This window comes from Callionymus lyra, chromosome 9 (genome assembly GCF_982586985.1).
Source record: "Callionymus lyra chromosome 9, fCalLyr1.hap1.1, whole genome shotgun sequence".
Lineage (NCBI taxonomy): Eukaryota > Metazoa > Chordata > Actinopteri > Syngnathiformes > Callionymidae > Callionymus > Callionymus lyra.
In genome coordinates, this window is record NC_141826.1 from 27,746,029 (window position 1) to 27,771,506 (window position 25,478).

The 25,478-nt window shown below is 42.0% G+C and overlaps 1 protein-coding gene across 1 annotated transcript; it reads right to left on the reverse strand.

Annotated features, from left to right (window-relative positions):
- Nucleotides 1–1,724: 1,724 nt before the first annotated feature.
- Nucleotides 1,725–18,052, reverse strand: adgrg4a (adhesion G protein-coupled receptor G4a). Its single transcript, XM_087798930.1, has 20 exons — nucleotides 17,998–18,052; nucleotides 17,866–17,942; nucleotides 16,556–17,152; nucleotides 14,823–14,908; nucleotides 14,701–14,765; nucleotides 14,500–14,642; nucleotides 14,310–14,439; nucleotides 11,984–12,090; nucleotides 10,975–11,191; nucleotides 7,546–7,711; nucleotides 7,333–7,479; nucleotides 6,509–6,637; nucleotides 6,391–6,436; nucleotides 5,410–5,513; nucleotides 5,222–5,343; nucleotides 4,891–5,159; nucleotides 3,683–3,788; nucleotides 3,345–3,625; nucleotides 2,020–2,118; nucleotides 1,725–1,952 (listed from the first exon to the last, which is right to left on the reverse strand). The coding sequence occupies exons 2-20, from the start codon at nucleotides 17,924–17,926 to the stop codon at nucleotides 1,828–1,830; spliced, it is 3,000 nt and encodes a 999-aa protein (XP_087655056.1). The 5' UTR covers nucleotides 17,927–17,942; nucleotides 17,998–18,052; the 3' UTR covers nucleotides 1,725–1,827.
- Between the last annotated feature and the right edge of the window lie 7,426 nt (nucleotides 18,053–25,478).

Sequence of the window (25,478 nt, forward strand, 5' to 3'; positions counted from 1 at the left end):
TTGAAGGAGTCAGTAGATCATCAAACACAGAGATGTTTCTTGAAGGAGTCAGTAGATCATCAAACACAGATGTTTCTTAAAGGAGTCAGTAGATCATCAAACACAGATGTTTCTTAAAGGAGTCAGTAGATCCATCAAGAGCAAAGAGAGAGAAGATCGTTCCAAAGCTTAGGAGCAACAGCCTGAAAAGATTTCTCTCCTCTGGTCCTGAGCCGTGTGCGAGGTATCAGAACAGAACCTTGAGGGACTCCACACAACAGATGATTCAGACCTTATTTGATTGACAGGTACACTGAAACAGAAAGGTAAGATGAGAACCATTCTAACACAGACCCAGACAGTCTTCATCCATCAGTCTTCTCAGCAGGATCTGGTGATCAACTGTGTCAAAGGCTGAGGACAGATCCAAGAGAACCAGAACATCAGGATGTCAGACTGAAACTTCTCATGGATGTCGCTCTGATCCAGGAACAGCTGCTCAGACACCACCTTCTCCAAGATCTTGGACAAGAAAGGGAGCTTAGAAATAGGCCTGAAATTACTGAGCAAAGGCTCCACAATGGTTCAAATGCATTTGGAAAAAAACCTATTGAAAGGGAGCGGTTTACCATTTTGTTAAACACAAGACAGAAAAGAAGAGGGTTTCATCTTGTTCACCAGAGCCGAAATATCGGCCAGAGTTACAATGTTAAAGGAGGACCACAAGGTAGAACAGGCTCAAAGACAGCAGGGGTTCCACACAAAAGGGAAGCGATTTTCTCTTTGATCAATTTATTTTTGTCAGTGAAAAATCTCAACAAAGCAGCTTCACAGAAGAAGGCGTGATTTGAGACACGAGAGAATTAATCGTGTCAAACAACACCAGTTTCCTGATGTAATCAGATCTGGCAGTTTCCACCATCATATCCCTGAAGTCTATGCACCTCAAGTTTAGTGGACTTCCAGAGACGCTCAGTCTTTCGACAAAGTCTCTTCAGACTCAGAAGATCTTCATTCGTCCAAGGGCACCGTTTTTTTTAAATTTTCAAGTTCGATTTAATGGATGCCACTTGATCCAGTATGTATATACGGTATGTATGTGTAAGTGTTAATGTATGTGCGTGTCTGTGTGTTGGTGTTTATGTGTGTGTATGTGTTGGTGTTCATGTCTGTGGGTGTGTGTTGAATTGAATATTTTATTTTGTTAAGTTTTATTTTTTGGTTCTGAGCATCATTTGTGTTAAAATATACAAATATAACAACAGTGTCATGATATTATTGTATTACATTGTTAGTACTCCGTATAATATTATTGAATTAAATTGTTAGTACTCCGTACTAATTGTATTACATTGTTATTACTCTGTTATAACTTATCACTAACATGTTTTTAGAATCACACAGTTTTAAATGATGCTTTTATTATCATTATTTACATCATTTTCATCTGATTCATGAAAACATTAGTGAGAGTTCTGGTTCTGATCAAGACTTGTTCTCTCGAGGTTCTGGTTCTGATCAAGACTAGTTCTCTCGAGGTTCTGGTTCTGATCAAGACTTGTTCTCTCGAGGTTCTGGTTCTGATCAAGACTAGTTCTCTCGAGGTTCTGGTTCTGATCAAGACTTGTTCTCTCGAGGTTCTGGTTCTGATCAAGACTAGTTCTCTCGAGGTTCTGGTTCTGATCAAGACTTGTTCGCTCGAGGTTCTGGTTCTGATCAAGACTTGTTCTCTCGAGGTTCTGGTTCTGATCAAGACTAGTTCTCTCGAGGTTCTGGTTCTGATCAAGACTTGTTCTCTCGAGGTTCTGGTTCTGATCAAGACTTGTTCGCTCGAGGTTCTGGTTCTGATCAAGACTTGTTCGCTCGAGGTTCTGGTTCCGACGTCGATTCTGAGATCCTGGTGTCGTTGCTCTTGCTGGAAGCGAGTAAATCCGATCTGACAGGATTGCTTCTGTTCTCACTTCGACTCCGGCCTGAAGAACATGATGATGAGTCACGTGATCAAGATTCTCTGATAGATCAACTTTATTGATAAAGTACCTGAGAGTTCCTCGTCTGGTCCTCGACAGCTCAGGTGTTTCCTCCACTGCTGCCTCACCTGCTCCTTCATCACACAGTGGAAGAGAAACACAAAGAAGCCTGAGGAGCACAAGACTCTAGTGAGTAACACAACACACACAACACATGGCTACACACACACACAACACATGCATGCACACACACACAACACATGCATGCACAAACACACACACACACACACACACACACACACACACACACACACACATACAAAACACATGCACACACACAACACATGCATGCACACACACAACACATGCACACACACAGCACATGCACACACAACAGATGGCACACACAAACATGCACACACACAAACACAACACACACACAACACATGGCTGCACACACACACAACACATGCATGCACACACACACACACAACACATACACACACATACAAAACACATGCACACACACAACACGTACACACACAACACATGCACACACACAACACATGCACACACAACAGATGGCACACACAAACATGCACACACACAAACACAATACACACACAACACATGCATGCACACACACTCAACACATGCACACACACAACACATGCACACACACGACACGTACACACACAACACATGCACACACACAACACATGCACACACAAACATGCACACACACAAACACAACACAACACACACACAACACATGGCTGCACACACACACAACACATGGCTGCACACACACACAACACATGGCTGCACACACACATAACACATGCATGCACACACATACAACACATGCATGCACACACAAACACAACACATGCATGCACACGCACACAACACATGCACACATACAACACATGGCACACACAACACGTACACACACAACACATGGCACACACAAACATGCACACACACACAAACACAAACATGCACACAAACATGCATGCAGACACACAACACATGCACACACACACGCACACGCACACAACAAATGCACAAACATGCACAAAACACACACAGTTGCACAAAATATGCACACAACACACACACAACACATGCACAGACATGCACAACACACACACAACACATGCACAAATCATGTAAGTAAATAATGGTTTGTTTCCTTCACACATGTGAACTTGTGTAACTAAAGTGCTTCATGGTTGTGGCTCAGAGACGACAGTTGCTTTCATTGACTAAAGTATTTTCTGAAGGTTTGAGAAAAAACAATAAAATCTTGTTTGCATCATCTGTAATTACACAGTTGTACCAGTAGAGGGAGCCAGAACAAGTGTAGTCCTGCCTTCAGAAGGAAGTGTTTACCCTGCAGAGTGTTGAAGATGGAGAACAGGTACATCATGGCGACCCGGCCCGGCCCAAAAGAAAGGAACCCCATGGACCAGGTGAGTCCCAGCAGCACCGTGAGGCTGGCCGTCACCCTCAGCTCCTGCACGCTCGTGCCGCTGCTCGACTTGGACTTGTTCATTTTGCTCTTCTTGATCCGGACCAGAACCAGCACGAACACGGCGAAGTTTCCCAGCAGCACGAGGAGCACGAAGGTCACCACGGTCACGTAGAAGAAGATGTCGTCCTGCAGCCAGCAGCTGGACACAGGCCCGCGGGTCAGAGCAGAACCATGGTGACGGAGCAGCGAGTCTTACAACGAGTCCTGAGAGTGAAGGTCCGCGGACGCCGCCTGAGGAACGACGCCACCGTACGCCGCCACGTCCACGACCAGAACCAGAGCCACGACCAGCAGAGGAAGTCCTGAGAGACAAACAAACACCTCAGAGCTTCATTGAATGTTTAGCATCAGATTATTGTTGACGTGAACTTTTCAAACGTTGAATTTGTTTATTTAAGTGTTAAAGAAAATGTTGTATTTTCTATAATTACATTCAAAAGTCAAAGGTTGGATTAGTTTTGTTTCATCTTTAAACTCAATATTTGTTGATAAAAAAGTAGGAAATCGTCTCGTTGTTTTGAAATCACCACGTGATCGTCTGTGATTGGCTGAAAGTTTGATCCAGTATCTCTGTGCTCTGTTGGTTTGACACGATTATACCAACATGTATATATTGAATTTAAAAGAGTATTAACTAATAGATTTCGAATTACCATTTATTTTCCAATGATTGAAATTAATCTAAAAGACTACAAATTGAAAAATATTGAATTTAAACATTTTATTTGGGAATCATTGGAATGAAAATCTCAAACTCTATGTTTAAAACCATGTTTAAGTTTGATCAGTATCTCTGTGCTCTGTTGGTTTAGTCTAGTGACTCTATTATAACAACAGTTATACATTTAAATAAAAATAGATTTTGAATTGAACATGTATATTTTCCGATGATTTAATTGAAATCTCCAACTCTATGTTTAAAACCATCTTTAAGTTTGATCAGTATCTCTGTGCTCTGTTGGTTTAGTCTGGAGACTCTATTATAACAACAGTTATACATTTAAATAAAAATAGATTTTGAATTGAACATGTATATTTTCCGATGATTTAATTGAAATCTCCAACTCTATGTTTAAAACCATCTTTAAGTTTGATCAGTATCTCTGTGCTCTGTTGGTTTAGTCTGGAGACTCTATTATACCAATTAAATATTGAATTTTAAAGACTACAAATTTAAAAACATTGAATTTATACATTTTATTTTGGAATTATTGGAATTAAAATATCCAACTCTATGTGGAAAAGAACATTTATTTTAGGAATAGTCAAAAATGTTTATTGAATTACTTAAAAAACACACCTGTCAATCAAGAAATGATTAAAGTATCAACATAAATATAAAAATTAAAAGTTAATCTTATATCCTTGAATATTGACACGAACACAAGAGACGCTCAGTCTCACCCCAGCCCACGGTGCAGAGCTTGAGCAGGTAGAGAGGGATGTAGGTGTTGAAGACCTGGACCAGGGCCAGGTACATGTGCACGGCCTCCAGACCCATCCAGGTGAACGAGGCCAGCAGGAAGTAGTGCAGCGAGGCGGCGGTGGCGACGCACAGGGCGCGGTCGGCGAAGGACGAGAGCCACGGGTCCAGCAGGAAGAGAAGACTCAAGCCCAGCAGCGCCAGCGACAGGTTGATGAGGATCTTGGACGGGTTGTCTCGCCTCAGCTTCCTGGACCGCGAACACAACATGTGTTCAGGACCCGGTTCTGAACCGGTGACTCGCCAACTCACGGGAAAGCGATGTAGGTGACGAGGGTGACGCCCAGGAAGATGGACGACAAACCGCAGCCCAGGTTGGAGATGATGGTGAGAGCGAAGCTGTCGCTCTCGCTGACGGGCGTCCTGGACACGTCCTGGAACCAGAGACGGACCCGGGGTCAAGGTTCAAGGTCGTGCGGAGGTTAAACCGTGACCCTCACCAGCAGAAGAGCGAAGTGTGTCAGGTGGTCACAGTGACAGCTGCTCTGGTTGGAGGAGACGCTTTGAGTGACACATCCACGACTGCTCCAGCCCCCCCGCCCACCTGAGACACACAACAGTCGCACAACACTGAGGACTCACAACGTGGTCCTTCAAACGCACACGTGATTTGAGACACAACACGAGACCAGATGCTTTTCATGACGTGTTTGTTGATCATGTGTCACTGCTTTAAAAACATCATTACAGTGGTTAGTTATGTGCTGATAAAACTCAACTCGTGCTGAGTTCAGACGCTAAACTAAGTGACTAGATTAACCAGTAAGTTTGACACTTAGTTAAAATGTACTAACCTTTCCATTACAGTTGTTAAAAAACACAATTTAATAAGTTTGATGAGGTCTGAGTTCAGATAGTTTGTTAACTAAAAGGATTAACTAGCTAGTTAACCACCAGGTAGAGAATATATGCAGCAAACTTTCCATTACAGTTGTTAAAAAACACAATTTAATATGAGGCGTTACAAGGAGGTACGTTTCACCTCATACTGAGTTCAGATAGTTTGTTAACTAAAAGGATTAACTAGCAGGTTAACCACCTGGTAAAATAATATGTACCAAACTTAACATTACAGTCAGAAAGAACCTTCTCTCTATGAGGTGGTTTCAAGGTTTTAGCTTTTAGATCTAATATAGAAAAATGAGCATTAATCATTATTATTGCTTCTGAAAATAATAAATATTTATATTTTAAACTGTGATGATAGTTCTGTGAGGAACTTTCTGTACGTAGTGGTTTTGGTAAAAAGAAAATACGAATCAATAATAATAAAAATAAATTCAACAAAATCTCTCCTTTTGTAAATCTCTGGACAAAATGACATTTTCACGGACACACAAACATTGTTATCAGTTCTACACTCGTGTGTTTCCATGTCGACCGTGAAAGATAATCTCTGGATCCAACAAACATAATCTCACCGTTGGTCTGAAAATCCCAAAACACACATTTGACTCGTTGCTGCATCTGTGAAAACAACACAACCTCGTGAAGACACAACAGGTTCCTCTCCTGACGGCAGGATCCACGACTGATCACCTGTGCGCTCGCCAGGTGTCGGAAGGTGACGACGACCTTGTCCCTGAGGTCGTGGACGTCGGCTTGACTGACTCGCGCCGAGACGATGTTGGAGTTTAACCTCCAGCTGCTGTTGCTCGTCGTCTGCTCCTGAAGAACATTTGAACCACGAAGATCATCTCATGGTTGGATTGAACATTTTAAAAGGTTCATTTTGAAAATATTTAAATGTTTTAATAAAAAGATAAAAACCTTTTATTATAGGAATTATTTAATCAGATTATTTTTAAAAATATATATGTAATGCTTTGAAATGTTCATATATATATATATATATATATATATATATATATATATATATATAAATATTCTACCTTTAATAAAGAAATGATTTAACTCTTTTATTTAATAAAAAACAGTTCAATGCTAAAACATACAATTAAAGAGGTTTCAAAGTTTCAAAATATAAAATATTCAAAAATACTCTGATGATTGATATTCTGACTGGATGGATGGATGGATGGATGGATGGATGGATGGATGGATGGATGGATGGATGGATGGATGGATGGATGGATGGATGGATGGATGGATGGATGGATGGATGGATGGATGGATGGATGGATGGATGGATGGATGGATGGATGGATGGATGGATGGATGGATGGATGGATGGATGGATGGATGGATGGATGGATGGATGGATGGATGGATGGATGGATGGATGGATGGATGGATGGATGGATGGATGGATGGATGGATGGATGGATGGATGGATGGATGGATGGATGGATGGATGGATGGATGGAAGGAAATAAAACTTTATTGATAAAAGAGAAAAACACCTGAAACAAGTCCGGCGTCCCAAAGAAGTTAAAATGGATGCGTGTTTTGTTTTTCTCTCCAGATGGAAAGAAGTTGTTGAGTTCGTACGGGAGAGAGATCGTTGCGTCGGCTCCAGGTTTATCCACGACTCCGGGGTCGAGAAAAACCTTAAAAAAAAGAGCAGTTGTTGTTGTTGACTCCTCGTCGGTGTCGTCTCCATGGTAACGACTCACCTGCGGCTCCAGACCGGAAGAGATCGACGAGACGCCGAACGTGAGGCCCTTGAATCCTCCTCGACCCGTGTTGACCATAGACAGAGCTACAGTCGGAGCCGTGAGACTGTAAGACTCACCCGGGAACTCCATGGTGTCGCCAACGTTCTCCGTCATGCTGAGGACACTAGAGGAACAAGGGTTGAGGAACAACAGTCGAGGAACAACAGTCGAGGAACAACAGTCAATGAACAACAGTCGAGGAACAACAGTCGAGGAACAACAGTAGATGAACAACAGTTGATGAACAACAGTCGATGAACAACAGTCGAGGAACAACAGTCGATGAACAAGGGTTGAGGAACAACAGTCGAGGAACAACAGTCGATGAACACAGTCGAGGAACAAAAGTCGAGGAACAACAGTCGATGAACAACAGTCGATGAACAACAGTCGAGGAACAACAGTCGATGAACAACAGTCTATGAACAACAGTCGAGGAACAACAGTCGATGAACAACAGTCGAGGAACAACAGTTGATGAACAACAGTCGATGAACAACAGTCGATGAACAACAGTCGAGGAACAACAGTTGATTAACAACAGTCGATGAACAACAGTCGAGGAACAACAGTCGATTAACAACAGTCGAGGAACAACAGTCGAGGAACAACAGTCGATGAACAACAGTCTATGAACAACAGTCGAGGAACAACAGTCGATGAACAACAGTCGAGGAACAACAGTTGATGAACAACAGTCGATGAACAACAGTCGATGAACAACAGTCGAGGAACAACAGTTGATTAACAACAGTCGATGAACAACAGTCGAGGAACAACAGTCGATTAACAACAGTCGAGGAACAACAGTCCAGGAACAACAGTCGATGAACAACAGTCGATGAACAACAGTCGATGAACAACAGTCGAGGAACAACAGTTGATGAATAACAGTCGATGAACAACAGTTGAGGAACAACAGTTGATGAACAACAGTTGATGAACAACAGTCGATGAACAACAGTTGATGAACAACAGTTGAGGAACAACAGTTGATGAACAACAGTCGATGAACAACAGTCGATGAACAACAGTTGATGAACAACAGTCGAGGAACAACAGTCGATGAACAACAGTTGAGGAACAACAGTTGATGAACAACAGTTGATGAACAACAGTCGAGGAACAACAGTCGATGAACAACAGTTGAGGAACAGCAGTCGATGAACAACTGTCGAGGAACAACAGTCGATGAACAACTGTCAAGGAACAAGAGTTGATGAACAACAGTCCAGAAACAACATTCAAGGAACAACAGTCGAGGAAGAACAGTCAAGGAACAACAGTCAAGGTACAACAATCGAGGAACAACAGTTGAGGTACAACAATCGAGGAACAACAGTCGATGAACAACAGTCGATGAACAACAGTCGAGAAACAACAGTCGAGGAACAACAGTCGAGGAACAACAGTCGAGGAACAACAGTCGAGGAACAACAGTCGATGAACAACAGTCGAGGAACAACAGTTGATGAACAACAGTTGAGGAACAACAGTTGATGAACAACAGTCGATGAACAACAGTCGATGAACAACAGTCGATGAACAACAGTCGAGGAACAACAGTCAAGGAACAACAGTCGAGGAACAACAGTCGAGGAACAACAGTCGAGGAACAACAGTCGAGGAACAACAGTCGAGGAACAACAGTCGAGGAACAACAGTCGAGGAACAACAGTCGAGGAACAACAGTCGATGAACAACAGTCGATGAACAACAGTCGAGAAAGAACAGTCGAGGAACAACAGTCGAGGAACAACAGTCGAGGAACAACAGTCGAGGAACAACAGTCGATGAACAACAGTCGAGGAACAACAGTCGATGAACAACAGTTGAGGAACAACAGTTGATGAACAACAGTCGATGAACAACAGTCGATGAACAACAGTCGATGAACAACAGTCGAGGAACAACAGTCAAGGAACAACAGTCGAGGAACAACAGTCGAGGAACAACAGTCGAGGAACAACAGTCGAGGAACAACAGTCAGTCGATGAACAACAGTCGATGAACAACAGTCGAGGAACAACAGTCGAGGAACAACAGTCGAGGAACAACAGTCGAGGAACAACAGTCGAGGAACAACAGTCGATGACCAACAGTCGATGAACAACAGTCGATGAACAACAGTCGAGGAACAACAGTCGAGGAACAACAGTCGATGAACAACAGTCGATGAACAACAGTCGATTAACAACAGTCGAGGAACAACAGTCGAGGTACAACAATCGAGGAACAACAGTCGATGAACAACAGTCGAGGAACAACAGTCGATGAACAACAGTTGAGGAACGACAGTCGAGGAAGAACAGTCAAGGAACAACAGTCGAGGTACAACAATCGAGAAACAACAGTCGAGGTACAACAATCGAGGAACAACAATAGAGGAACAACAGTCAATGAACAACAGTCGATTAACGACAGTTGAGGAACGACAGTCGAGGAAGAACAGTCGAGGAACGACAGTCGATGAACGAGAGTTGAGGAACGACAGTCGAGGAACAACAGTCGAGGTACAACAATCGATGAACAACAGTCGAGGTACAACAATTGAGGAACAACAGTCGATGAACAACAGTCGATGAACAACAGTCGAGGTACAACAATTGAGGAACAACAATCGAGGAACAACAGTCGATGAACAACAGTCGAGGTACAACAATTGAGGAACAACAGTCGATGAACAACAGTCGAGGAACGACAGTCGAGGAACAACAGTTGATGAACAACAGTCGAGGTACAACAATTGAGGAACAACAGTCGATGAACAACAGTCGAGGTACAACAATTGAGGAACAACAGTCGAGGTACAACAATTGAGGAACAACAGTCGATGAACAACAGTCGAGGAACGACAGTCGAGGAACGACAGTCGAGGAACAACAGTCGAGGAACAATGACTGGAGAAGAACGTCAGTGGTATCAGAACATTCAATCAATCTAACATTTCAAACCACGTAACTGTTTCTGATATAAGTAAGTAATGGTTATTTCTAAAGCATATTTGTAGACCAGGGTCTATATATATTATTTACAGTTTGATGTTCTTGTTCCAATAGTTACATTTTCTAACACTTTTTAACTCATTTATATTGAATTTAAAAGGCTACCAATTAAAAATACATGAAATAAGAACATTTATTTTTAAATAATTAGAATTAAAATATAAAACTACATGTGTAAAAAAAACATTTTTACACGCAATATTCATTTTTTTAAACTCACTTAAAAAAATACCAATTCATCCTTAAATTGGACATTTTTCAATGGAATCTTTCCCCCAAAAATGACATGATTTAAATAGAAAGTTTCAATACAAATCCATCAATATAACGATGCCAGTGATATACAGGTGTATTTCTAGGATATTTATACTCTGAGACTCACTCTTGAGACACGGAGGTGACGTCGGTGTCAGACACCAGGATGTCGGCGATGATCTTCATGATGCCGTTGCACAACTTGGGCTCCATGATTCCGACTCCAACCACCTGCTCCAGCTTCTTCACCACCATGTCCAGGTCGGCGGCGTCCAGGTTGTCAGAATCCCCCAGTTGGTCCTCCACCAGACCCTCGATCATGCCCACCATGTCCTCGGCGTTGTCTGGCGGATCAAGACTCATCAGATCAAAGTGGATCCACTGACTCCGATCCTTGAGTGGATCCTTCACAAGGAGCTACTTTATCTCGACTGATGATAAATATATTATTACGTCAGCGATGACATCATCAGGAGAGAAGGTTGAGCTGAAACCTTCTGAGAAATGTAGCAAGAAATACAAACAATCTTTCAATGAATCTTGTTTAAACAACTCTGTGATCAAACGTGTCTCATGATATGACGAAACCTCTGGAATATATGTTTGATTTTTGTATCTCGGATTCTTTTCTTCTGGAGGTTTGAGACTGTGGGAGGAAACCAGAGTACCTGGTGTAAACCTACACAAGGAACAAGATACAAACAGAAACAGACAGGAAGTGTAGCAACCGTGAGGGGGTTAGGGTTAGGGTTAGGGTTAGGGTTAGGGTTAGGGTTAGGGTTAGGGTTAGGGTCGCACCAACCATGATATAAAAAACAATTGATATAAAGGATGTATTTTTAATTTATTATACAGAACTGTTTTTATTTGACTGTCTTAACATATGCATTTTTTTGTACATTATATCTTTTTTAATTCTCAAATATATTTTTATTTCTACAGGGTCTATAGAAGATTTTCTTTTTTAAGTAATTTCTTGTGTGATCTTTTTAGCTTTATATATAAAATGTTACATAAATAATATTTAAACCTTGTTCCATATTTTTCCAAATACTTTTATAATTATCAGGATTATTGATTCAAGATGTTTCGTCACGTCTTCCTCAGTCTTTCTCTCCTTCCACTCGTCATCTCACCAGGTGTGACGGTGATGTTCTCCATGTCTGAGATGTCCATCAGTGGTCTGCAGCCAGTCATGTCCGGCTCGGCCCACCGGGTTCTGTCGTCATCTATGCTTAACTCGCTGCAGAAGAGCCAGAGGGGAGACGTTATCATCTCAGGTCTGACACCGAGTTCTCGTCCGACCCGACCGACAGCATTTCTGGAGCCCACAGCTGAACAAACACATCGGGGGTCGGACCAATATGTGAGTCTGGAAACATCAAGGAGTTCTCAGCGCTTGTGTTCACAGTCAGAGCAGAACTTTCTTATTCATGGAATCTTCTGTCTTGAAGACAAATCTCCATGGAAACCCACTGACATCGTCCGACATCCATCGACTCACATGAGCAAATCAAGCATTTATAAAAATCTTCTGAACACGTTTCATCTCCCAAAAGAAACCTTTGAACCCATGAAACATTCAATCAAACACAATCCTACTATATCTTAGTTTTTCAATTTACTCGGTCACTATTTCTTACATCTTTATATTTTATATAAAGATTATTAACATCTGTTTAGAAACTTTAAAACAAAGTTGTTAAAATGACAGGCTTGAAAACAGTCTCATATATTTCATCTTATTTCCTGTCATAGACTCTTAAACCAGACTTAGACTGCATTCAGTCAAGTACTACTAGTTGGTTCTGGTAACAACTAGTTGCCTATTCGACCCAAATCCACATGTTTTGTTCAGTGTTGAACAAGAGACATGTCTGTCAAATACAACTCCCAGGTTTCTCAGGCTCAGTTCTACAGATTGACCTAAGTCACCCAAGTACTGACTCAACCCTGGAACCTTATCATCAGGAGCAACATTCCACATTTAGCTTCAAAGTGTTTTCACTCATTGTTTGATTTCTAGCAACACTTGACTAAGTTCAGCCTCTGGGGCTCAGTTGGATCAACATTAGAGCTGGATGTCATCAGCAAACATGTGATAAGAAACATCAGGAAATCTCTGAATGATTTTACCGAGGGGAATCAGGTACAAACAATAAAGGACCCAGAACAGAACCTTGAGGGACTCCACACAACAGATCTGCCGATTCAGACCTCATTTGATTGGCAGATACATAAAAACTGCGCCCAGAAAGGTAAGATGAGAACCATTCTAACACAGACCCAGACAGTCTTCATCCCTCAGTCTTCTCAGCAGGATCTGGTGATCAACTGTGTCAAAGGCTGACGACAGATCCAAGAGAACCAGAACAGTGAATTTACCCGAGTCAGCCGACATCATGATGTCACTGGACACTTTCAATAAAGCTGTCTCTGTAGATGTTTACGGAAGCCAGACTGAAACTTCTCATGGATGTCGCTCTGATCCAGGAAGAGCTGCTCAGACACCACCTTCTCCAAGATTTTGGACAAGAAAGCAGCTTCACAGAAGAAGGCGTGATTTGAGGAGCAGGAGACACGAGAGAATTAATCGTGTCAAACAAAACTTTGGGGTTTTTCTTATTTGCTGCTACCAGTTTTCTGATGTAATCAGATACTAGTAGTTTCTACCATCTCATTGTAAGAAGTCATCAGATCCGTGAGGTGAAGTCTGTGCACCTCAAGTTTAGTGGACTTCCAGAGACGCTCAGTCTCTCGACAAAGTCTCTTAAAACTCAAGAGATCTTCATTTGTCCAAAGGCACCGTTTTTTTCTGAATTTTCAAGTTGGGTGACACTTGATCCAGTATTTCAACACAATGAGAAGTGAAACAATGAATCAAACACGTTAAGTCATCAAAGGAAAGAGGGTCCAACAGAACAACTGTCTGCAGTATCAGCTGAGATGACACGCCTCTGAGACCTAACTTTCAAAGGCTTAGGTTCAGGGATGAAGTCCAGGTTAATCAGGAGAATGATCAGATGGACATCATGTACAGATACATTAGAAATATCCAGGCCAAGAGTAAAAACTAAGTCTAATTTGTGGCCTTTTTGACTTACCTCCTCCTTACCTCATTCCCCACTTTCTTTCTTTCTTTCTTTCTTTCTTTCTTTCTTTCTTTCTTACTTAATCAAATCAGTCTAAACTGTTCCGGTCATAGGGCGATTATTTAGTAGAGTTCCGTGTTTGACATTCATAAACAATCTGTTATCTTTATAGAGTGAGAATTTATTACGGTCTGCAGTGAAAACATGTCAATAGGAAGTATGCTTGTATCTAACACTAACGCTAGCACTAGCACTAGCACTAGCACTAGCACTAGCACTAGCACTAGCACTAACACCTTTACCCAAGTCTCACTTACACGACAGATTGACATGATATGTTTACAGAAAATTCTGTTGAATAAAATCGTACCAAAGTCTTTCTGCTTTCTCTGACTTTGGTTTTATGCATCCCATACGTTGATTGACAGCTGGGAATGTCTCGGGCCAGATGTATTGTCCGTACACAGTAGAGAGCGTTTCTTCAGGGCAGCTCTCAGGCACTGAGGAACCAGGAAACATTTAGATCATTGAATGATTGTTCACGAGGGAATCAAACTCACTGATTTGCGCGACGGTAAAATATTGACTTTCCACGGCAAAGTCGCTACTGATGTACTTTCGTCCCAGAGCAGTTTTTATGGACGTGATGACTTGGTCCACTGGGTCAACGCTGTATTCCTGGACGTGGAAGGAAGACACATACCTGCGGGGAAAGATGTTGACTTTCAAGTGAACTTTTCCATGACTTGTCATCGACTCACGTCCAGCTGTTCACCATGAGGTTCAGAACATTCATGGTCTCGTTGACCTCCAGTGTGTCTCGTAACTGAAACATCACGAAGTTACGACTGAATCCTTCACCGAAACATCCGTCTTTTCTTACCCACTGTGTGACGACTTCTTTCGGGTTCGAAGCGTTACCCGTGATCTTCACCAGCGCGTCGACCCGGAAGAATCTGTCCGGTCCAACTGCAAGTTCAAGGTCAGCCCAGAATTTCATTTTAACCAGCAACAGTTCACAGTCGTTGACGTTCTACTCTCTAACCTTCTCTTCAGCCTGAACCGTGTCTGACATTCTATTGATTGATTGACATGTGTTCATCATGTGTCTTCGTCCAAACCTGAACACATAACATCCTATTAACCTGTGCGTCATCTCGGGGTCAAGGTCAACGACCTTCGCGGCTTCCATAAATACATATGCGATGGTGGAAGCCTTTGGGTCACCTTGACCCTGTGATAACGCAAGGACTAATATGAAACTTGTGAAGATAATTTAATAAAAATTAAAATGTACTAAACAAATGTATTTATGATTAAACACTTTCTGTGTATTTACAGATATTTACATAAATGACCTCCACGGCTTATTCAAGGTCAAGTCAGGTCAGCAGGAAGACCCGTCCATTCAATCTTCAATACTATATACAGTATATAATTACATTTAATCTACATTATATTTAACATATTGTTTTCGTTCACATGTTTATCAATGTATTCTTTTTTACATTCATTTTATATTTCTAGCACTAACTTGACCGTATTCATAGTTGTACCATCAAACCTAAAAGATCTTTTTTTAATGTATTTATAGTTTTTGTTTTGACGGACAAACATCCGAACTCTTCAAACAGGATCTTGTGTCATAAAGTCTACGTCAGGACTGAAGGTTCTGGACAAACACAGTGACTCATGGCAGGATTTTAAGGAACTGACCCCATAAACGTTCTTCTTCGTCCCACATTATCTCATCCTCTGGCGACAGAAACCCAGATCCCAGAAAGAAGGATTTTTTTTTTCTAGATCAATAAACTTGTGAGTTGTTGAAGATGTGTTAAGATGAACTTGATGTGTTAAGATGAACTTGATGTGTTAAGATGAACTTGATGTGTTAAGATGAACTTGATGTGTTAAGATGAACTTGATGTGTTAAGATAAACTTGATGTGTTAAGATGAACTTGATGTGTTAAGATAAACTTGATGTGTTAAGATAAACTCAATGTGTTAAGATAAACTCAATGTGTTAAAATGAACATGATGTGTTAAGATGTTCTTGATGTGTTAAGATGATCTTGATGTGTTAAGATGATCTTGATGTGTCAAGATTAACTTGAATGTGTCAAGATGAACTTGATCTGTTAAGATGAACTTGATGTGTTAAGATGAACGTGATGATTATGATGAACTTGATGTGTTAAGATGAACTTGATGTGTTGAGATGAACTTGATGTGTTAAGATGAACGTGATGATTATGATGAACTTGATGTGTTAAGATGAACTTGATGTGTTAAGATGAACTTGATATGTTAAGATGAACTTGATGTGTTAAGATGAACTTGATGTGTTTAGATGAACGTGATGATTATGATGAACTTGATGTGTTAAAACTTTATATGTTAAGATGAACTTGATGTGTTGAGATGAACTTGATGTGTTAAGATGAACTTGATGTGTTAAGATGAACTTGATGTGTCAAGATGAACTTGATGTGTTGAGATGAACTTGATGTGTTGAGATGAACTTGATGTGTTAAGATGAACGTGATGATTATGATGAACTTGATGTGTTATTATTCCAGGACAAGTGTGTGTTTCTCTGAGACGATCATATTCACCACAGTCCAGGTCACGGTCCGGACTTGGCGTGCAGTCGTGGATCCACATCTCCTCGTCCCACCTGACCAGGTCTCCGTCCGAGCAGCGCCTCCTGCTGAGCTCCTCGCCGCTCAACTCTGTGGCCCAGACCCGGAACAGACTGAGCTCCACGAGCGAGACTCTGCCGCGCTCGTGCACGTGATGTAACCCTGACCCCAGGATCAGGTGTCCTGCCGCCTTCAGGGGTCGACTCAGTGACCCGTCCACAGACTCCTCCCTCACCAGGCTCTCATCGATGTAGACCCGGAACCTTCTGTCCGGAGCGGACCAGGTCAGACACACCGAGGTCCAGCCTCGTAGCCTCAGGTCGTTCAACACCCATGAACGCCCGAGGAGCCACAAGGTCATCCGGTCCTCACTGCCCTCCAAGCCCAGCTCTGGACCTCCGGGAACTGTGTAGACGAAGCCGGTCCATCTGGAGGCGGAACCGAAGCGCAGACGTGTGCACACGCTCACCTGCGACAGAGCCGGAACCACCACATGTGATCCCAGCTGCCACTCGCAGGCTCGACCCTTGAACTGCACCTTCTGACCCCACAAGCCTCCGCCAGCCAGAGCTTCATTGACACAGAATGATTGACACATCGGCGTCGTCAGAACATGAAGGAACTTGTTTTTGAATCAACATCCTTTTTCAAGCCTTTAATGATGATTATTTTCAACAATTATCATTAAAAAAATCAAATATTGTTATTATAATTTAATTATGTTTATGTTTTATATATATATAAAACATAAACATAAAATATATATATATATATTATATAAATATTTGATTTTTTTAATGATCATTTAAAAAAATAATCGAATATATATATATATATGTTTATATTGAAAGATTGAATTCGTTTTTTATATTATTGAAATTAAACCTTGAATTATTTTTAAATATATATTTTTTACACAGTGTTTCATGATGTACTTCCAGGGATTTATATATAATTCAATATGTTCGGTTTTATATTCTTTTTATTCAATATAAAAAAATATATATTGTATATAAGTTACTTTAATAATCAAGTGACAACGCAGAAGCACATAATAAATAAATATTTATATATATATATATATATATATATATATATATATATATCAAACTCAAAAATAAATACATGCATTTTTAAAATGCTTTCAATTCAATAATAATATGTTTTATTTAAATTCTCAATAAAGAAATGATTTATATTCTTTTTTAACATTAACAAACATTAAAGGTCTCAAGATCCTGATGCTACTGATCTACTGCGTGAATGAAAGGATGAAATCTTACTTGAGCTCAGACACAACAAAACACAAACACTGAGCGACGACAAGGATCTCTGAAGCTTCATGTCAGCGTCTGAACATCTGGAAGAAACCAAAGTTAACAGCAGCAGCAAGAGAGAGAAACCATCTGACGTACCTTCGTCCTCGACCTGAGAAATATGTGTCGATCTGAAGTTTGATCGTCTCGTGTAAAAAAGGCAAGTTGTAACGAGTGACACTTTATTTCCCGACACTCCCTCTCGCCCCAGTTCAACAAGTTACTCATTACCTGCAATAAACCATCAATGATAACGACTTTATGAAAATCACTCTATCCTGGTTTTAACATTCCAGTAAACAACTGTGTCTTCAACACAAAGGTTTTTAAAAGTGGAATCAAACAATTTTCAACAATAATCAAACAATTTAACTGAAATCAAACAATTTTCAACTATAATTAAACGATTTTCAACTATAATCAAACAATTTTCAACTATAATCAAACGATTTTCAACTATAATCGAACAATTTTCAACTATAATCAAACGATTTTCAACTATAATCAAACTATTTTCAACTATAATCAAACTATTTTCAACTATAATCAAACAATTTTCAACTATAATCAAAATATTTTCAACTATAATCGAACAATTTTCAACTATAATCAAACGATTTTCAACTATAATCAAACTATTTTCAACTATAATCAAACAATTTTCAACTATAATCAAACAATTTTCAACTATAATCAAACGATTTTCAACTATAATCGAACAATTTTCAACTATAATCGAACAATTTTCAACTATAATCAAACGATTTTCAACTATAATCAAACGATTTTCAACTATAATCAAACAATTTTCAACTATAATCGAACGATTTTCAACTATAATCGAACAATTTTCAACTATAATCAAACGATTTTCAACTATAATCAAACTATTTTCAACTATAATCAAACAATTTTCAACTATAATCAAACAATTTTCAACTATAATCAAACTATTTTCAACTATAATCAAACAATTTTCAACTATAATCAAACGATTTTCAACTATAATCAAACAATTTTCAACTATAATCAAACTATTTTCAACTATAATCAAACAATTTTCAACTATAATCAAACGATTTTCAACTATAATCAAACTATTTTCAACTATAATCAAACAATTTTCAACTATAATCAAACAATTTTCAACTATAATCAAACTATTTTCAACTATAATCAAACAATTTTCAACTATAATCAAACGATTTTCAACTATAATCAAACAATTTTCAACTATAATCAAACGATTTTCAACTATAATCAAACAATTTTCAACTATAATCAAACAATTTTCAACTATAATCAAACGATTTTCAACTATAATCAAACAATTTTCAACTATAATCAAACGATTTTCAACTATAATCAAACAATTTTCAACTGAAATCAAACAATTTTCAACTATAATCAAACAATTTTCAACTGTAATCAAACAATTTTCAACTGTAATCAAACAATTTTCAACTATAATCAAACAATTTTCAACTATAATCAAACAATTTTCAACTATAATCAAACAATTTTCAATTATAATCAAACAATTTTCAACTATAATCCAACAATTTTCAACTATAATCAAACAATTTTCAACTATAATCAAACAATTCTCAACTATAATCAAACAATTTTCAACTAAAATCAAACAATTTTCAACTGAAATCAAACAATTTTCATCTATAATCAAACGATTTTCAACTATAATCAAACAATTTTCAACTATAATTAAACAATTTTCAACTATAATCAAACAATTTTCAACTATAATCAAACAATTTTCAACTGTAATCAAACAATTTTCAACTATAATCAAACAATTTTCAACTATAATCCAACAATTTTCAACTATAATCAAACAATTTTCAACTATAATCCAACAATTTTCAACTATAATCAAACAATTTTCAACTATAATCCAACAATTTTCAACTATAATCAAACAATTTTCAACTATAATCCAACAATTTTCAACTATAATCCAACAATTTTCAACTATAATCCAACAATTTTCAACTATAATCAAACAATTTTCAACTATAATCAAACAACTTTCAACTCCTCATGACATGGGGGAGGTGGGCTGCGGCTGTTGGGGACGGTCTACAGTTCAAAGATTGGGGGCCGTTCCCGGACGGCTGCAGCCCCATTGCCCCCGCCCTGCCCGCACAACCGTGGCCCCCCTGTGACCCGGGGGACCTGGGCCGGTGCCTGGCCATTGCTCCCCCGGGCTCATGCGGTGGCACTCGACCCGGCTACTGGCCGTGTCCGCAGGGTATTGGGGGGGCTCCGCCGCCGCTGCTGTGGTGGATCCCTATCTCCTTGACTCGGTCCCCTGCTATGGACTTGGTGGCAGCCTGACGATCTGGGGGTCTTCCGTGGCCCGGCCTGGCCCCGGGGCTCTATCCCCTGACTGGTTCTTCTGGCTGTCCCTCTGCCCCGGTGCCTGCGCCTGGTGCCTCCCCCTCTCTGCTTCCTCGGTCGTCCTCGCCTGTGCTTGCCCTCTCGCGCCCCCGGTGGTGGTCCGCCTTCTCGCTGGTGTTTGGGGTCGGCTCTGGTGGTTATCTCGCCTGCCGGGTCACCCGCGGGTTCCTGCCGCGGCTTGGGCCCCTGTGTCTGGATCCTGCTGTGCTAGGTATGTGCCCTCTGGCCTGGCTATTTCAACCCCCCCCCCCCCGTCTCCCCTCTATATATCTTCACCCGTCACCGGAGTCTGTATACCTGTGTATTGTATACATTTGTCCCAAACCCACACCTTTTTATTTCTCTCCCGGAGCCCCAGGGATCCACCTCCAGAGCTGCTGCTGATCCAGGATCTTCACCACGTCATCAGATCCCGAGTTCTCTCCAGCACCCCCATGGACCCTCCTACACTCTCCTCTTTTCTCTCACTATATCCTCCCTCACTCCTCTCCTTATCCATCTGTCTACCCCCCCATCCTTCCTCCCAGCCGGTCAAAGCGGCAGGCCGTCAACAATGAGTCTGGTTCCGCTCGAGGTTTCTGCTTCTAAAAGGAAGTTTTTCCTCGCCATTGCTCACTGTACAGTGTTTTGTTTCTTGCTCTTTGTTGAATTGCTGGATCTATTTTTCCTTAATCAACTGTAGTCTTATTTCAACTGTATAGTGTCTTGAGATAACTTTGTTATGATAAGACACTTTAAATAAATTTAAAAAATAAATTTTCAACTATAATCAAACAATTTTCAACTGTGATCATGTTTGTTCATCTTACGGTTGCAGGTCTAGAACTGATCTGTGACATCACAGAATTCCTTCTTCCTGTTGGAACGTGTTGTTACCTTTCCAGCCTCCTGGCATCTTTACCGTGGTTAAGACCCGCTGGTTTCCGAAACTAAGTTATCAACTTATCTGGCTCGTTCGTCGGTGGTAACTTTATGTCCGTATAGTTAAGATGAAGATGGTCACGGAGAGTCTCCACGGGAACAACAACTTTACTGGCTTCAATGGTTTTTATTTAATAATATTAATATTAATATTTAATTTAATAGTATTTCTACGGACAAACGTGCATATGCGGCTTCACTGCTCGCCTCCTCATCAACACACACCTAGACACGCCCCCAACCGTAACACTACCCCCACTCTGGATGATAATTAACTCTTAATATCACTCCAGGACATAGAATAGAAAATAGAATAGAAAATCTTTATTCATCCCCAGAGGGAAACACACTTTTACAACAGCACAGTTGAAAAAAATAAAGTGCAAGGAAAAAAGAAATAATAAAAGAGATACAGTCCTACACTGGGGGTGCCTGAGCCGCTGAAGGAGCTGCTCCTCCACGGTCAGGTGCAGTGGGTGAAGAGCGTTGTCCCTGATGGAGGATAGTCTGGAGAGTGTTCTCCTCTCTCCCACCTCCTCCACCGAGTCCAGCGAGCGGCCCAGGACAGAGCCGGCCCTCGTGACCAGCCTGTTCAGTCTCTTCCTGTCCCAGTCCTGCTGCCTGCTCCCCAGCAGACCACAGCGTAGTGGATAGCAGAGGCTACCACGGAGTCATAAAAGGTCCTTAAAAGTGGTCTGCACACTCCGAAGGACCTCAGTCTCCCCAGGAGGTGGAGGCGACTTCGGCCCTTCTTATACACGGCGTTGATGTGTGGACCAGTTCAGTTTATTGTTGAGGTGAACACCCAGGTATTTGAAGCTGTCCACCAGCTCAATGTCCCTGATGCTCACCAGTTGATGTGGACTTTTTCCTGAAGTCAATCACCATCTCCCTTACCGGTGTTTAAGCAAAGGTAGTTGCTCTCACACCAGTCAACAAAGTCCTTGATGACTGACCTGTACTCCAGCTCGCCCCCCCCCAGACACGCAGCCCACAATGGCCGAGTCGTCAAAAAACTTCTGGAGGTGACAGCTGCTGGAGTCATAGGTAAAGTCTGCCGTGTAGAGGGAAAATAGGAAAGGTGACAGCACTGTCCCTTGAGGCACCCCGGTGCTGCATATGGTCACCTCAGACCTGCAGTCCTGCAGCCTCACATACTGCGGCCTGTTGGTGAGGTAGTCCATCGTCCATGCTGCCAGCTGTGTCCCAACTCCTGCGTCCTCCATCTTCTTCCTTAGCAGCGCCGGCTGGATGGTGTTGAAAGCACTTGAGAAGTCAAAAAACATGACTCCCCCAGTGCTAGCGGCGCCTTCCAAATGAGTCAGTGCCCGGTGCTGCAGGTAGATGACGGCGTCATCCACCCCCATCTTTGGCCTGTAGGCGAACTGCAGCGGATCCAACGCAGAGCTCACCGTCGTGCGTAGATGGCGGAGTACCAGCCTCTCCAAGGTCTTCATCAGATGGGAGGTCAGGGCGACTGGTCTGAAGTGGCTTGGTTCCTTCGCGTGCACCGCCTTGGGAACCGGAACCACACAGGAGGTCTTACACTGGACCGGGACCTTCTCCAGTTTGAGGCTCAGGTTGAAGATGTGTGTGACCAACTCACAGAGTTGATCAGCACAGTCCCTGAGCAGTCTGGGGCTGAGTACATCTGGTCCAGCAGCTTTCCTGATCTTCAGTCGCCTTAATTCTCTCCTCAACTGTTCAGATGTAACAGAGATAGGTGGCTGTGGGGGGTTGGGCAGCTGAGGCAGTAGGGCGTGTTGGGGGGGAGAAAGGTGGCTTGGAGGTGAGAACAGTTGGGGGGAGGGGGCTGAAGCAGGGGAAAAACAGCTTTGTGAAGAGTGGAGGGCAGAGATGGAGGGGGGAGGGGGGCCCTGATCAAACCGGTTGAAATACTGGTTAAGTTCAGTGGCCCATCTTTGGTCTCCACCTGCTGTGGCTCTGGCTCCACTCTGGCCGTGACCTGAGATGTTCTTCAGGCCTTTCCACACATCCCTTGTGTTGCCCTGCGCCAGTTGCTCCTCCAGTTTACTCTTGTATTCCTCCTTGGCCATCCTGATCGCCTTCTTTAGCTCTCGCTGGACCTCTTTAAGCTCCTCTATGCTCCCTGAAGCAAACACCCTCTTCTTCTTGTTCAGCAGAACTTGAAGTTGAGGGGTCACCCATGGCTTGGTGTTGGCAAAGCACCGCACCTTGCGGGTCGATGTGACGTTGCCCTCACAGAACTTTATGTAATCCGTGGAATGGTCATTGAAGGTGTCGATGTCATCACCATGAGAGAACACGCTCCAGTCTGTAGACTCAAAGCAGTCTCTCAGCCTCTCCTTAGCTTCATCATTCCACATCTTAACAGTTATTTTCTGTGCAGGCTGTCTCCTCACCATGGGAGTGTATTCAGGTCGCAGACGTATCAGGTTGTGATCAGAGCGGCCGAGGGGGGGCAGGGCGGTGGAGGTGTAGGCACCTTTTACATTTGCATACAAAAGGTCCAGAGTCTTGTCCTCCCGGGTGTGGCACTTCACGTATTGTGTGAAGGTGGGAAGAATGGAGGAGATTGAGATTGTTCTTTAATGGAGACATGTGCGGGATCGCTCCATCTCTCATTAATAAACACCGTCACTCCTCCTCCTCTCCTCTTTCCGACCATGTCCCGGTCCGCACGAATCAACTTGAATCCTTCAAGCGAATAATACTTGAATAATACACATTATAGACAGGACATGTGACATCAAACTTGCAAACATTCCCACAATACTCATCCCAACCCCTAGGGTCCCTCAGTGGGCTATTCTAAGCGGGAGAAAACCTGTTATGAGAATGATCGACATCTAGTGTGCAAACCGAAATGACAAAAACCCGTACCATTCACATGTAAATGCAACAAAGTCTCCATAACGAATATGTGCATTACTCCGGAAATAGGTAACAGTTGCTCAATTTCACTTTTTAACATTCCCGTCAATATAAGGCACAAGGTATTTAGCTTTGGGTATCAAAATATTCGTATCAAACATGTACATGCCCTGAAATCCTCAATTACTACACAAAAGGTAATTTAGTAAACCTTTAAGCTCTTTTTTTTCTTTTTAACAATATCAGAACGAAACATTCTCCTTACTCTTATCATCATAAAACTGTGATAAAGATAACAAATTTTAATACACATTTTAGCAAACAACGATTGTAAACAATGTAACAGTGCTTTTTTTTTTTATCCTTTCGACCGGAGTAGGGCAGCGATCCACCTACACCCTATCTCAGGTGATCATCATCCCGCGTTCAGTGACTCAGCCAGTCACTGAACATGTCTGGAGCTCTGCGCACCCTTTGTGGTCACCGAGGAAGGGGTGCAGCACGCACCAATGGGCGGCCGGCTAGTCTCTCTCCATGATGCTCGTCGTCGGCCTCCCCCTGTTGAAACTGGTCAGGGCTGTCCTGAGCCTGGTCGTCACTAGATGAAAAAGGTGGAGAGTCGCCTGAGCTCATTGCAGCAGAATGCTCAGCATCAGATGGGGCGTCCCACAAGTCGAGGGGACCGATGTCATCGTCCGAAGCATCCTCGTCTACAGTGGCTGATGGCGTCCTCTCTTGTGTCTGCATGTTGATGTCCTGGAACACCCAGCTGTTGTTGAGTGGAGTTCTAGGGTAGTAGTGCTTGAGCTTGTCGTGATGAACCACTTTGGTTTTGGACCTGGAGCTCTTCTTGATCCGATAGATTAGGTCGTCCAGTTGGCCTACGACAAAGTAAGGGCCCTCGTAAAAGGGTAGGAACTTCTGGACTTTGTTCTTCACTCTTTTGGTCCCTTTAATCAGGTACCAAACTGTGTCGCCAACCTGGTACTGGACTTGACAAATATTTTTGTCATACTGTCTCTTGGCACGCTCAGATGCTTTCCCTAATGACTCCCGGGCTAGCTGGTGTGAGACCTCGAACCGTTCCCTGAGCTGTTGGACATATTCTGCAGGAGTATTGTCCACACTGTCAGGTGGCAGGCCAACGACGAGGTCGATGGGTTCACGACACGGTTTCCTTGAAAGTGCATCTGCATTTTGGTGTTTTTTCCCCGGCCGGTGGACCACACAGAAGTTGTATTCAGCGAGCTTTTCCAACCAACGAGCTAGCTGGTCAACCATCTCAGGCTGCTGTGGTCGGTGCGGATGGTAAAGGGTCGGCCCAGCAGGTACTGTCTGAAATGGGAAGTGAACCCTACCACTGCTAAGAGTTCTCGTCTCGTTGT